This window comes from Aureobasidium melanogenum (assembly GCF_000721775.1).
Source record: "Aureobasidium melanogenum CBS 110374 unplaced genomic scaffold scaffold_10, whole genome shotgun sequence".
Lineage (NCBI taxonomy): Eukaryota > Fungi > Ascomycota > Dothideomycetes > Dothideales > Saccotheciaceae > Aureobasidium > Aureobasidium melanogenum.
Window position 1 is genome coordinate 499,894 of NW_024470062.1, and position 12,166 is coordinate 512,059.

Sequence of the window (12,166 nt, forward strand, 5' to 3'; positions counted from 1 at the left end):
GTGGTATACATGCATTACATGCATTGGACATGGCGTTACCGCTGAAGCCAGGCCTGACGCCGGCCGAGGTGGCCTTTCTGTGTGAGATGGAGATGGTCACAGTCATACCACGCCAGCGCCTCGACTCACTCGAACTGCTTGGGGTAAAGAGTCGTCTGCCACAAGACGTCAGACACATCAACTAACTCCTACGACAGGGCCCTACCAAAGCCCTGACACCTCCGTTTCCCACGCCACTGCCTCTATGGCTTGCCTTGCTACTCAAACGTCAGCGCCGTGCAAACATTCTGCCTCCCCCCTGGCTCAACCCTGAAGCTCTTTCCGCAATCCTCGACATTGAGGTCGACAATGAAGACCTCTTCTCTCCACCACCTCCTCTTCCTGCAGCCAAAACTATGCCATCAGACCAATATCTCGATCAATCCAGTCTGGAAGTCTCGGCTCCTTTCTTACCATCAAGCACCTCAAACGCCGCACCAGACGCTTTACCTTACCACTGGCTGGAACTGAGCCACATGCTCTTGGCACATGCATCCGACGACTTTGAGGAAGCCGATACTGTCAGAGGTTTACTGCGCGACCTCAAGGAGGTGCGTATGGCCAAGCTCAGGAAAGGTATAAGGGTTCTGGATGCTGGCGCTGGCGTGCAAATGAACGGTGTGGGTGCTCTCGAAATCGCAGAATCAAGGTCCTTCTTTGCCGGTGTTGTTGACGGCCTGAGGTATCCAATCTTCTACAACAGTCACTCTGCAAGCCTGCTAACATATATGTCAGAAGAATTGGTGCTTCGAGAGAACAGACGCGGAAGGAGAGAGACGCAGAAGATGCCGAGAATGGCTACGCTGCGAGCTCAATCGATGACCAAGACGATGACATGTTATGATAAGATACCACATATTGCACTTTTCTCCTTTTTCCTCTCGCTTTGTCTTTCATTGTTCGTAATTCTGGCTCTTTTCGAGCTTGCATATTGTCCGGTCTATGGTTGCTCTATCTGTTCGCCGAAATCATGTCAGAGTATCAGCGACAAGAAAGCCGCTTCTCTTTTTGTTATGCCTCATCCACTGCAACCTATGGCTCCAGCCGCCAGGCGCATAACTATACCATCATGATGGAAGATCCTCTCTCATCCAACGCCGTCGTTGTAAACATGAAATTGCTAATCGCAGGTCCAGCCCTCAATTCAAAAACTCCTCTATCGACGCCATCGCTTGCAAAGGAAATAGATAATATCAAAGCTTCTCGTTTCGAGAAATCAAATCTAATGTCACAACAAAGCTTACTCGCTCTCGTCATGACTGCGTATCTTCTTCATAGTATTGTTGCTGCCACTTCTCGACGATTTCTTGGAGAAGGCTGAAGATCCAGTGCCTCGTCGTGGATGCCGTGAACTGTATGATGTGCTGCTGACCCCAAGCCCTCGACCGCCGCTGGGCGTCAGCGGGGCAGATCGTCGCCGAACCATTTGCAGGCCACCGTCGTCATCAGACGAGTCTTCATACTCGGACTCATCGCTTTCGATGGCATTGTCACCCGAGTATCCGTCATCTTCGAGTACAGGAGCACAAGGCGTGAAAGACTCCTCGTTGAAGCCAAGAGGCTCACCTTGCTCGTCTGGCGCCTTCTCTTGTGGAACCTCCGAGTCGATGGTTGTTAGAGAAGGAATTGAAGGGTTCGAACATGACATTGGTGTGTTCGGGGGAAAGCGATCTTCTGAAGAGCTCGGCGTCATGAGTGGTTGTGTGTTTGACACATAGCTCGTCGGACTGGTAGGATGTGACTCGTGCATATATGCAGTGCGTCGGCGCGCATCAGATCTAGAGCCGCCGATTACCAACTCATCATCATCATCATCATCATCGTCGTCGTCGTGGTCAACATCATCTCCACCGTCGTTGTCCCTAATGTAACCAACGTCTAGCTCATCATCGGGACTAGGCGGACAAGTCTCGGGGATCACAATTGTGGCTTGATGAGGGTATGTACTCGTTTCGTCTCTGGATTCTTGCGTACGCCGTCGAAGCCATTCGTCTTCAGCTCTGCGGAAATCGCCTTCTGTTGATTCATTGGGAAGTCGATCTGGATCGCTAGGATCCCATGTCGAATCGAGCTCCAGACGCCGCCGTGCCTCGAAAGATGATGTAGATACTTGTCGAGAAAGTGTTGTGCTTGGACGAATCGCCGTGTCTCGACGTTCTGGAGCCGCTCTTGAATGTGACCTTGAGACGATGGGACTTGAAGAACTGCTCACAATGTTTTTGAGCACGTCCGGGAGATCCAAGTGCCCCGACGCCTGCGTAGTACTGACAGCGACGCTTGGGTCAGCGTGAGCATCACTTGATTCGGATGGTGCTCTGCTGACTGATCTCTCTAGTCCATCTGTGCTCCGTCCTGCAGTACTACGATCTCTGACGCTCTTCAATATGCGTCGACCGGCACCACTTAGAAGACCACCAATGTTAGTGACGGTAGTGTCGAAGGACGAAGCACCTAGTCCAGGAGACGCAGGTGGTGATTCGGGGGTGATCTGCGGGTGAAGTGTGTCAGAAGGCTTAATGGTTCGCACAGAGGTGGTCGTGGACATGATAGATCGAGATCTATCGCCTTGACTAGGATAATCAGTCGCCCCAGTTGGTGTGCTGAGACTGGAAAAGTAAGCATCACGATCATGGCCCTGCTCCGGACTGACGGTGACGCTCTGCGCCAGAGGATGTTCGGTCTCACGAGAAGCTTTCAGGGCAGAGAATATAGTCTCGTCCCCTCGTAAGCTATTCCTTCGACCCTCTTGGCTGATTGCACTGCTTGAGGAGCTTGCCGATAGAGGGTTAGCGCCCGACACGGAGGGTGTTCTCGTCCGAGTTGAACTTGCACGACCTAGACCACTCATCAGACCTCCTATAGTCTTCTTCACACCTGATCGAATCCTTTCAACCAGCTTAACAGGAACAACAGCGTCCTGTAGTTCTTCCTTGGAAACCTGGATCTTCTTGCCATGTGCCTGCCTAGAAGGATCGGTCTCATCGAGCCAAAGAGCCTTGTTCGAGATGTCCTGTATTACCCATGGGTGGTGTCGAACTTCTTCCAGGGTAATGCGCTTCGTAGGATCTTTCTGCAGTAATCTACGGAACAAATCGAGAAGTAGGTCATCCAGTTCTTCATATGCCAGCTCGTATTCCGATCTTTTTCCTGAGGCGGCAGGTGGGAAGTAGCGACCGTGAGAAGAAGGGCGAGACTTGGGTCGTGGGTCAACGGGTCGCAAGCGCCTTTTGGGTACGTAGATTTCCTCGTCAGCAATGCGCCGCATGACAACATACTCGTTGTCGACGAATGGCGTGCGGCCAAAGAGCATACAAAACAGAGTGATGCCGAGGGCCCATACATCGATAGCAGGTCCCACTGGAGGGGTTTCGCCACCCCCATCAGTGTAGCACAGCTCGGGAGCGTAGAAAGCAGCCGTACCCACCGTCTTCGCCAGCTCTTTAGCCTCGTCAAAGTCCTGCATATCAGATTCTGAAAGATTCTCAGGGACTTGGTCATCGTTGATTGGACGGCCGAGATACGAAACGCCGAAATCCGAGATCTTTGTCCGGTGGTCAGCTGTCTGCAAGAGGTTGGGAGGCTTGATGTCTCTGTGGATGATGCCTTGGTAATGAAGATACTGTAAGCCCAAGACAGTGTCCCTGAATGCCACTCGAGCGGCGTTCACGGACATGCAAGGGACATATTGCAGATCGGGGTGAAGGTCGGCATCCAGATTCTGTGCTCCTGCAGCATCCCAAAACTTGCGTTCCTCCGGATGACGGAGGTCCTGAGCACCAAAAGAACGCACGCTACTGGCCAAGCTCGGCGCACGTGTTTCTTCATCTTCGTTAGTCTCTTCTTCTTCATAAGAACCATACATAGTTCCTTCTAGGAGTTTGGCGGGACTGGTTTCTTGCCAGAGTGCTTGCGAGTTGACGGGGTTGACGGGGTTGACGGGCGTACCGGGATCAGCTGCTGCTTCACTATCCCCAATAGAGTACTGTGCTAGTACAGCCGAGAGTTGACGACTGTCAACTCCAACTTGATCCACGCTTTTCTCGGTCGTCGATGTTGAGATCCGTGACGCATGATCTGCATCTGAATCATCTTCATCGGTGTCACCACCGAACTCGAAACTCCATACTCCTGGTCCCGTGCTTCCAGTCATTCTTTGTCGACGCAGCTTTCTCAAAGTTTTTCTCTGCTGTTTGAGGCGCCGCGTTTTGGCCTCGTCAAGGATGGCACGATCCTCAGCCTCAGCTTCCTCGTCATCGAGAACGCCACGCGACTCCCTGATATAGCGACGGCACTCGACCAAAGCAATCTCTTTGGGGGCGCTCGCACGCCATACAATCTCGCCAAGGTCGACACGTTCCAAAACAATATACACCTTCTTGCGAGCGGGATCGTCGATGACCTCCAGTAGGGCGACGATGTTTGGATGACGAGCCTTCTTCAGAATGGCAACTTCCTTCTTGACTTTGTCTTCGGCGTTGCCTAGTTTGCCGAGTCGACGCTTCTTGGAGTAGCGCTCCACAATCTTGATCGCAACATATTCGTTTGTGGCAAGATTGCGACCAAGCTTAACTTTGCCGTGTGTACCTCTGCCGAGTTCGTCAATGATTTCATAGTTGTTGATAAGTTTCCTTCCAGATATCGGGTCAATATCAACATCAGCAATGTGGGTCTCTTTGGGTGCTTGGCGATGGGTGAAGTGAAGAAACGGACTCGCATAGAAGCCGTGTTCATCAGGACCCAGATCTGACTGCTCTGGAGGCACACTAGGTGTGAACAAGCCAGGTGTAACGGCTGGAGTGTTGTCGGCAGTTCTAGCGCCGGTTTTGTGCAAGGCATTTATCGCTTGACGAAAGTCTCCAGGCTGGGCAGGATGATGAGTCTTGGTACGTAAAGTCGGGGGTAGATGCGGTGGTGGGTATCGCTGTGTTTGCAGAGCAGAGAAAGCTTGGTTAGGGTATTTGGGTCGAGTATAGAGAGGGGATGTTGCCGTGCTGGATGACTCGTGGCCCGAGTCGGAAGCCTTGACCGTGACGGTGCTCAAGTTACTCTCAACGCTAGCAACCGAGGCATTAGAGAGATCTCTCTGGACAGCAGGCCTGTTGGGAGTATCTGGATAGGTGGTCGTGCGGCGGAGAGTAGGTGGGGCGGCAGCATCTGCGGGAGATAGAAGCGAGTTTCGCTTCGAAGTGGGCTTCAGAGCGAAGTAGTCGTCTTCAGCGACGCGCTGAGGATCTTCACGAGCGGGCGTCGGAGTGACTGCGAGCGAGGGCAGAAGTTCAGATCGGGGGGTATTGTCCGAGTCATCCTGATTGTTCGGGCTCGGGGTGTTCTGGTCCATGACCTTGTATCGCACGCGCTTAGCCAGCGACTGGATGTCTACAGCCGACGTGGCAGACGGTGTGCGACGAGCAAGCCAATATTGCGCGCGTGCTGGGCCAAAGTTGTCTGATGAGTCGCCAAAGACAGGAAATGCTACGACTGGCGAGGGCGGATCATGTCGAAGTCAGTCGTGAGAGCCAGGAAGGTGCTCGAGCGAGCTTTTGCTGCGGAGAAGCATATAGCGACAGGATGCTCGCGCGGACTGGTCGATGGGACAGAAGCTCTCAAGTGATCGCGTGCGTGCGGGATCAGGCCATGGTAACAAAAGTTCGCAGAATTCAAGAAGGCATGCGGGAGGGCAGTTGGTGGTGGGCGCGCCTGCCCAAAATGACGATTGAAGTGGTCCGAACGCCCGTCGCTTTTGGCCGTTGAGCTCCGGCCTCCTCTAACACCAGCCCAATGATCCAATCGTCAACTCACCTTCGACAAGCCTCAGAGAGTCCATGCGCCCCAATCTGATCACCGTTTCACCCCAAGCATCTTCTCTGGCGTTCCTTATCACTCTTGGGAACCTTTCGGGAACAGCTATCTTGTCCTCGTCTCAGACATTGTTCCTTCCTCTCGATCCTCAACCCTGTTTTGCACACAACTATCGCTCTCTGCTTGCCCTTGCCAAGCAAGCACGCGGTTGCTCTTTCCGAATCTGCAGGGTTCGTCCTTCGTATTGCTCTTTCAAGTACACAATCTCGCATTGCATTTGGCGCTCGGTACCGTCTCCAAGGTACCGTTGAATTCAGGCCATGTGTTGCTTCAAGTCTGCCATCTAATCCTCGGCCCAATTTCGCGCTAGGTCTGTCATGCTGTTCTCTTCAGAGGGGAGGTTTGGGCAGATGTCAATTCCGGTGTTTGGCTTTGACGGCAGCCCAACATCCACACGACCTCTTGCGTTCATTGGCTTCCCGCTTGTGGCTGTGGACGAGGGCCGACCCTAAACGCGGATCAGTGCAACAACGTCGTAAGGTACCGCTGCTGCATGTGCAGGCTGCGGTTGAACTTTTGGTTGGCCTTTTCTCTTCTCTCTCTTTCTCTCCCATCTGTCGATCATTGCTGACCCTACGTCTTCATCGCGAGACCTCACCCCTGGCGAGCGGTAGAACTTCCGCAAGAAACCATGTCGTTGGGAAATTGCTGTTGTATGGCTTGCAGAAAGCCTTGATGCTCTGCTTGCTGACAGTAAATCTGTTGCCCTCAAGAGCATGTGTGGCTTTGAAGTCTACCCTGCCAAGTCAGTGTACCTTTGCATTCGATCATCATGCAATCTCGTGGGTGCGAATAGACTAGGTACTGTACGAGACGAGGACCTCTTTACATTAGCGAGGTTAGTTCCACCCATGACATAGACAAAAGTCGACCACTATACTGGTGACTTCCCACCTCTCACGACCTCGAAAGTAGCCCCGCTCTGTTCAGTCGCCCCAACTTGACGAGAGCAACGATCTGAGATGCCCCCCTCACTCTCTCCAGGCCGATCATCTCCGCACCATCAGAAGGGTGTGCACCCCAACATCCCTCATAGAAGAGCGCACGGACTCTATAACTATAATAGTAGTTTGGTGGCGGCTGGATATGCAGGAAATGCAATATATTAACCCACCCTCGATTCCCACACAGCGCGGGGTAGTTATCCACAACAGAACAAGTGCGGAGAAATATCTAGAACCTACCTCGCTTTGTGCTAGAGGCTCTCCTCAACGCGCGTGGTATGTACGCAGAGGACGCGATGTCAGGGCAGATTCATAGCTGCACTTTAGCTTGTTTGGTAAGAATTCATTTTTAGCCTACAATTTTTGTATGTCACTATAGAAGGGGGGCTGATCGTAAGATTTTGACAGTGCTCAGCACTCAAGGAGGCGGCGGGAACACTTTTTTCAATATCACGTAATTAGAAGTACACCACTGTTGTTTTTCGCAACAGTCTTCGAGCCGCATGTTGGCTTGATACTTAGCGGTACGGTCAGCTCAGTGCTCGGCCAACTCATCTCCTGTACTCAATGTGGCTGACGAATATGGCAGACCGGCAGACCGTAAAGGTCTTGAACGGTCTTTTCGAAAGATTCAATATCCAAGCTATCACATTCCTGGAGGTGGTGGCATCTGTTCAAAAGTCAGCCTAGTGTTTCTGAAACAGTGAGAAAGCGAGTCTTACAGAGTTGTAACCACTGGGTGGTGGCGGAGGAGGAGCCTCATTGTCTGCTGGTGGCGGAGGAGCCTCAGAGGGAGGTGGGGGAGGAGCTGCGCTGTTGTCGTAGGCAGATGTCTGTTCGGCGCCTGGGACACCGCCCTGTTGTTGCTGGTAATACTGCCAGTACATTCTTGTGTAGGCTTCATATCCTCCGTACGCAGCGTATGGGTCCTGTCCACCATTCTGTTGGTAGTACTGGGCATAGGCTTGAGCGTAGTCAGGTGTGGCAGCGGCGCCGGGACTCATTGCTGCAGCTCCGGTGTGAGCGGCTGTGGGCGAGGCAGCGCCTCCATAACCACCTCCATATCCTCCGCCATAGCCGCCATCTCGACCGCCGTCTCTGCCGCCTCCATATCCGCCTCCATAGCTGCTGTTGCGATCACGGTCGCCATAGCCACCACGGTGTCCACGGTCGCCATAATCGTCGCCGCCACCGCCTCCACCTCTGCCGCCACGAGGACCGCGCTCCTTGAACTGCTCGTATTGGGTACGAACATTGGCCAAGAGATCGAGACAGAGCTCTTTGGCACGCTGAACCTCGTTGGGGTCAGGGCCACTGTGACAAGTCAGTTTTCTGTATCGACTCAATTAGCGCACAAAGACTTACGCGACATGCAGATACATGGACTCATCACTCTCGTGTCCGGTATCGTGTTCCATGAAACCAGATCCACGGCCTTTGATTTGGACACGGCATCGAGTCTCCTGCTGAATGTGTTTGACATAGGAGCCGCCTTGGCCTACGACTTGGGCACGAAGGTTGAAACCAGGAATTGGCTCGAGATCCACAGGGATCTTCTCCTCTGGCCATTTGCGCTGTGCGTAGTATTAGAGACGAGCAGAGAGTGTTGGGCTCAGACAAATACTTACACGACCCATGGAATCTCTCTCGACCTGTTCTGGCTCTCTGCGACGGAAACGTCTCTCGTCTACGAGATTGGGTAGGTCCTGCTTCATTAGCTCTTCAATCTCAGCCACAGCCTTCTCGAGACCGTCTCTAGTGGTGCTGGTAACGTGAAGGTAAAGCGGAGGGTTCTAAGCCCGGTCAGCCAGACGAAGCAGATCTCATACAATCGAGAAAACTTACGGCAGCGGTTGCCATGGCCTTGTCAGGGTAGTAGCTTCCTCTAGTGGTAACATCTTTGGACAAATAAGCCTTGTGAACAAATCGTCAGTGAGTGGGAATGGTGCATACCGGCGCCAGTCTTTTCTTTAATCTAGATGTCACACACTCGAGGTCAGCATTTGCAAAACGGGGGTGCCGAGAGGCTGTTGGGCTAGAAGTGAGCAATCTGAAGTATCAAATGGTCTTAACCAGAACGAGCAGCCTTCGGAAAAGGGGAGAAGTGAGGGAACAGCTACAAGATCAGTGGGGCGCGACGGTGGAGATTTACCATTTTCTGAGTAGAGCCCTTGGTCAGGGTGTAGCGGTTGCGCAGATCGTTGACCTCGATGTCGCGAATGAAATCACCATCTTGGGTGTAAATGTCAGCGTTCAAGCCGCCAGCGGCAGGAGACTGGGTTCCAGCGGCGGAAGGGCTTTCGGTCTGCGCACGACGGGTCAGCGCAGGAACAGAGCAGATGTGTAAGATGGAGTTGTTTTGGCGTACAGAACGGATCGGGGGAACGTCGACATGCTGGATGCCCTTGCGAGCTTGGATCTGAGCATTGATTTTTGCGGCGGCGGCGGCAGCAGCAGCAGCAGGATCTCTTGAAGCAGGACTGTTCGTGCCAGAGACGGGACTGCGACTGCGTTGACGGGGCTCTGAGGTTCTGTTTCTGGGCGAGCGCGAACGACGGTCGAAGCGAGAAGGGCGCGCATCCGACTCGGTCTGGTCGAAGCGAGATCGTTTGCGAGGCTCGTCCGACATGGCGAAGAGGGAAGCACGGGATGGGGTTGCGACAAGGTAGGGATGTCTGGACGACGAGGCAGCGACAATGACGGCGTGAGTCTCTTTCCAGAATATAAAAACGACCTTACTTCACGCGCGTAACAAGAATTACTAGAATTAACTCCGAGTTTCTGGCTGCGCGCACGGTCCAGCTGCCTGTTCGAGCGGACGCCGAAGTCGCTAGACCAGCACGACGAGCTTCTCGATTTTATTGTCTGCGTAACACCATCTCACTTTCTTGACTCACACATTTGTATCACGCCTGTCAAGTCTGTCGTTTACACAATGGCGTCCAAACGCATCTGGACTGCCGTGTCGATCGACTCGCTGGCTCCCCGCTGCCGTGCTCCCACCCAGCGCTGCTTCTCCCAGTCAGCATCTCGCTCCTCGACCTCATCGACCTCTGCCATCGCATACAAGGCCCTGCACCGCCGCACATCGCCTCTGCCTCAAGCTCCTACTGCTGCCAACGTCTCGCCTGCCGCCGCCGTCTCTAGCATTCTCTACGAGACCCCGCTACCCTCCCAAGCTCCTCCCAAGCGTCATGTCCTCAACTGTCTTGTCCAGAACGAGCCTGGTGTGCTCTCGCGCGTTTCTGGTATTCTAGCCGCCCGCGGCTTCAACATCGACTCGCTGGTTGTCTGCAACACTGAAGTCCCTGACCTCTCGCGCATGACTATCGTGCTTCAAGGCCAGGACGGAGTCATTGAGCAGGCCCGTCGTCAGCTCGAGGATCTGGTGCCAGTCTGGGCCGTCCTCGACTACACGAGTGCACCTCTTGTTCAGCGTGAACTCCTTCTGGCCAAGGTCAGCATCCTCGGTCCCGAGTACTTTGAGGAGCTCCTTGCCCACCACAGAGAGATGACCGATGCTGAGGCCCAGGCCCAGGCTGCTGGTCTCACTCCCGAAGAACTCGAGAACAATGCTCGCGCTCATGAAGAAGCGCTCAGACGAGACTTCCACCCTAGCCGCCTCGCTGCTAGTGAAGCCCTGAGACACAAGCACAAGCATCTCGAGACCATCACCTATCTCACCCACCAATTCGGCGGCAAGGTCCTCGACATTTCAACTAACAACTGCATTGTCGAAGTCTCAGCCAAGCCTCACAGAATTGATTCGTTCATGAAGCTTATTGCACCTTTCGGTATTCTCGAAAGTGCCAGAACAGGTAAATCAATATCCTTCTTCAGACTTGACATTATGCTCACAACCAATCAGGTCTCATGGCTCTACCCAGATCGCCTCTTCATGGTCCCAGCGAGGAAATGGAGAAGGAAGCTGAAGACGTTGTCGATGCCAGCACCCTTCCCCCTGGATAGATGTACACATTTCTTACAGCTCGCGCAACCATCTTTGCTTTTGACCCATGTATGACTATACGAGATCTGCTTTCTATCAATCCTCCAGACTTGCCTTATTTACAGCCAGTTTCGTGTTCTACACAATTTTGCCCTTGTTCACAACAAAACTTTCCAATGCAGCTGTTCGCAGTCAGTATTGTGTCAATTACTCCAGAAGTGCTGTGACTTACAGATAGCGGCCCAGAGACGGTTCTCTGCTTCTTGGAAGACCAAGCTCTTGGGACTGTAGAAAACCTCATCGCTGACCTCCTCAGGGTGGCGGGGCAGGCAGTGCATGAATTGCCAGCCCTCTTTAGCACCTCCACGCTTGGCCAGCTCTGGCGTGATCTGGAAACCTTCGAAAGCCTTCAAACGAGCAATCTTTTCTGCTTCTTGGCCCATGGAGATCCAGGTATCCGTAACAAGGATGTCTGCGTCCTTAACGGCCTCCTCGGGTACAGTTGTCGCAACGAGCGAGCCAGCCTTGGGAGAAGTCTTTGCAGCATCTTGAATGACTTGACGCATAGAAGCAGGAATTTCATAGCCCTTGGGGGTAGCAACGGAAATGTCGACACCCAACTTCATAGCACCAATGGCCAGATCGAAAAGCACGTTATTTGCGTCACCAACCCATGCAATCTTCAAGCCTTCAAGGCCCAATCCTTGCACGTTGGCAGATTGAGAGGAAGGGAAGGCTTCGTGAATGGTCAAGAAGTCGGCAATAGTTTGCAAAGGGTGATACAAGTCACTCAGAGCATTGATAACGGGAACGGAAGAGTGCTTAGCCAAGTTGGCAACATCGTCGTGACCATTGACACGAGCGACAATGCAAGAAACCATGGACGAGATGACGACGGAAGTGTCGTACAAAGACTCATTGACACCAAGTTGAATGTCTTCCTTGCCCAGGAACATGGGATGACCGCCCATGAGTGCAACTGCGCCTTCAGTAGAAACACGGGTGCGGGTCGAACGCTTGCTGAAGGTCATGGCAACACATTTGCCAAATAGAGAACCCTGAAGTGATGCAGGAATCTGGCCAGATTTGACAGCGGCCTTGTGGGAAGCAGCATTGCGGACAAGAGTGCTCAGTTCAGCCGAAGTCAAGTCAGCGATGGACATAAGATGGCGAGGAGCAAAAGGAGAGGTTGCAGGTTGTGCTGGTGAAGTAGCATAGCCGCGGACAGAGGTTGTCAGAGGCTTGCGCAGGCTACAAGCCCGGTGGGCAGCTCGTAGAACAGTCATTGTTGTTTTGTGATAACGATTTGGAGATTTTGGTTTGGAGTCATCGCCGAACGCGGCCAACAAGAAGTTAGGGCGGCTAGATATCGATA

At 53.1% G+C, this 12,166-nt stretch overlaps 5 protein-coding genes across 5 annotated transcripts; 2 read left to right on the forward strand and 3 right to left on the reverse strand.

The window, feature by feature from the left end:
- Positions 1-29: 29 nt before the first annotated feature.
- M437DRAFT_66086 (DNA replication complex GINS protein PSF2) lies at positions 30-883 on the forward strand (the record flags this gene model as incomplete). The annotated part of the gene is made up of 3 exons (XM_041024684.1): positions 30-143; positions 198-721; positions 775-883. The coding sequence occupies 3 exons, from the start codon at positions 30-32 to the stop codon at positions 881-883; spliced, it is 747 nt and encodes a 248-aa protein (XP_040879873.1).
- A 2,160-nt stretch (positions 884-3,043) lies between these two features.
- On the reverse strand, positions 3,044-4,660 carry M437DRAFT_30350 (kinase-like protein; the record flags this gene model as incomplete). Its single annotated transcript, XM_041019181.1, has 3 exons — positions 3,044-3,166; positions 3,275-3,762; positions 4,393-4,660. Coding segments are annotated over 3 exons (879 nt in total), but the record flags the coding sequence as incomplete, so codon positions are not given.
- A 2,828-nt stretch (positions 4,661-7,488) lies between these two features.
- On the reverse strand, positions 7,489-9,471 carry M437DRAFT_49033 (uncharacterized protein; the record flags this gene model as incomplete). The annotated part of the gene is made up of 8 exons (XM_041021766.1): positions 7,489-7,512; positions 7,565-8,156; positions 8,208-8,416; positions 8,471-8,635; positions 8,688-8,740; positions 8,796-8,817; positions 8,995-9,147; positions 9,211-9,471. 8 exons carry the CDS (start codon positions 9,469-9,471, stop codon positions 7,489-7,491), a joined length of 1,479 nt encoding a protein of 492 aa, XP_040879875.1.
- A 306-nt stretch (positions 9,472-9,777) lies between these two features.
- M437DRAFT_48414 (acetolactate synthase small subunit mitochondrial precursor) lies at positions 9,778-10,811 on the forward strand (the record flags this gene model as incomplete). Its single annotated transcript, XM_041021658.1, has 2 exons — positions 9,778-10,660; positions 10,711-10,811. The coding sequence occupies 2 exons, from the start codon at positions 9,778-9,780 to the stop codon at positions 10,809-10,811; spliced, it is 984 nt and encodes a 327-aa protein (XP_040879876.1).
- A 118-nt stretch (positions 10,812-10,929) lies between these two features.
- Positions 10,930-12,077, reverse strand: M437DRAFT_48415 (ornithine carbamoyl transferase precursor; the record flags this gene model as incomplete). The annotated part of the gene is made up of 2 exons (XM_041021659.1): positions 10,930-10,973; positions 11,024-12,077. The coding sequence occupies 2 exons, from the start codon at positions 12,075-12,077 to the stop codon at positions 10,930-10,932; spliced, it is 1,098 nt and encodes a 365-aa protein (XP_040879877.1).
- Positions 12,078-12,166: the final 89 nt, after the last annotated feature.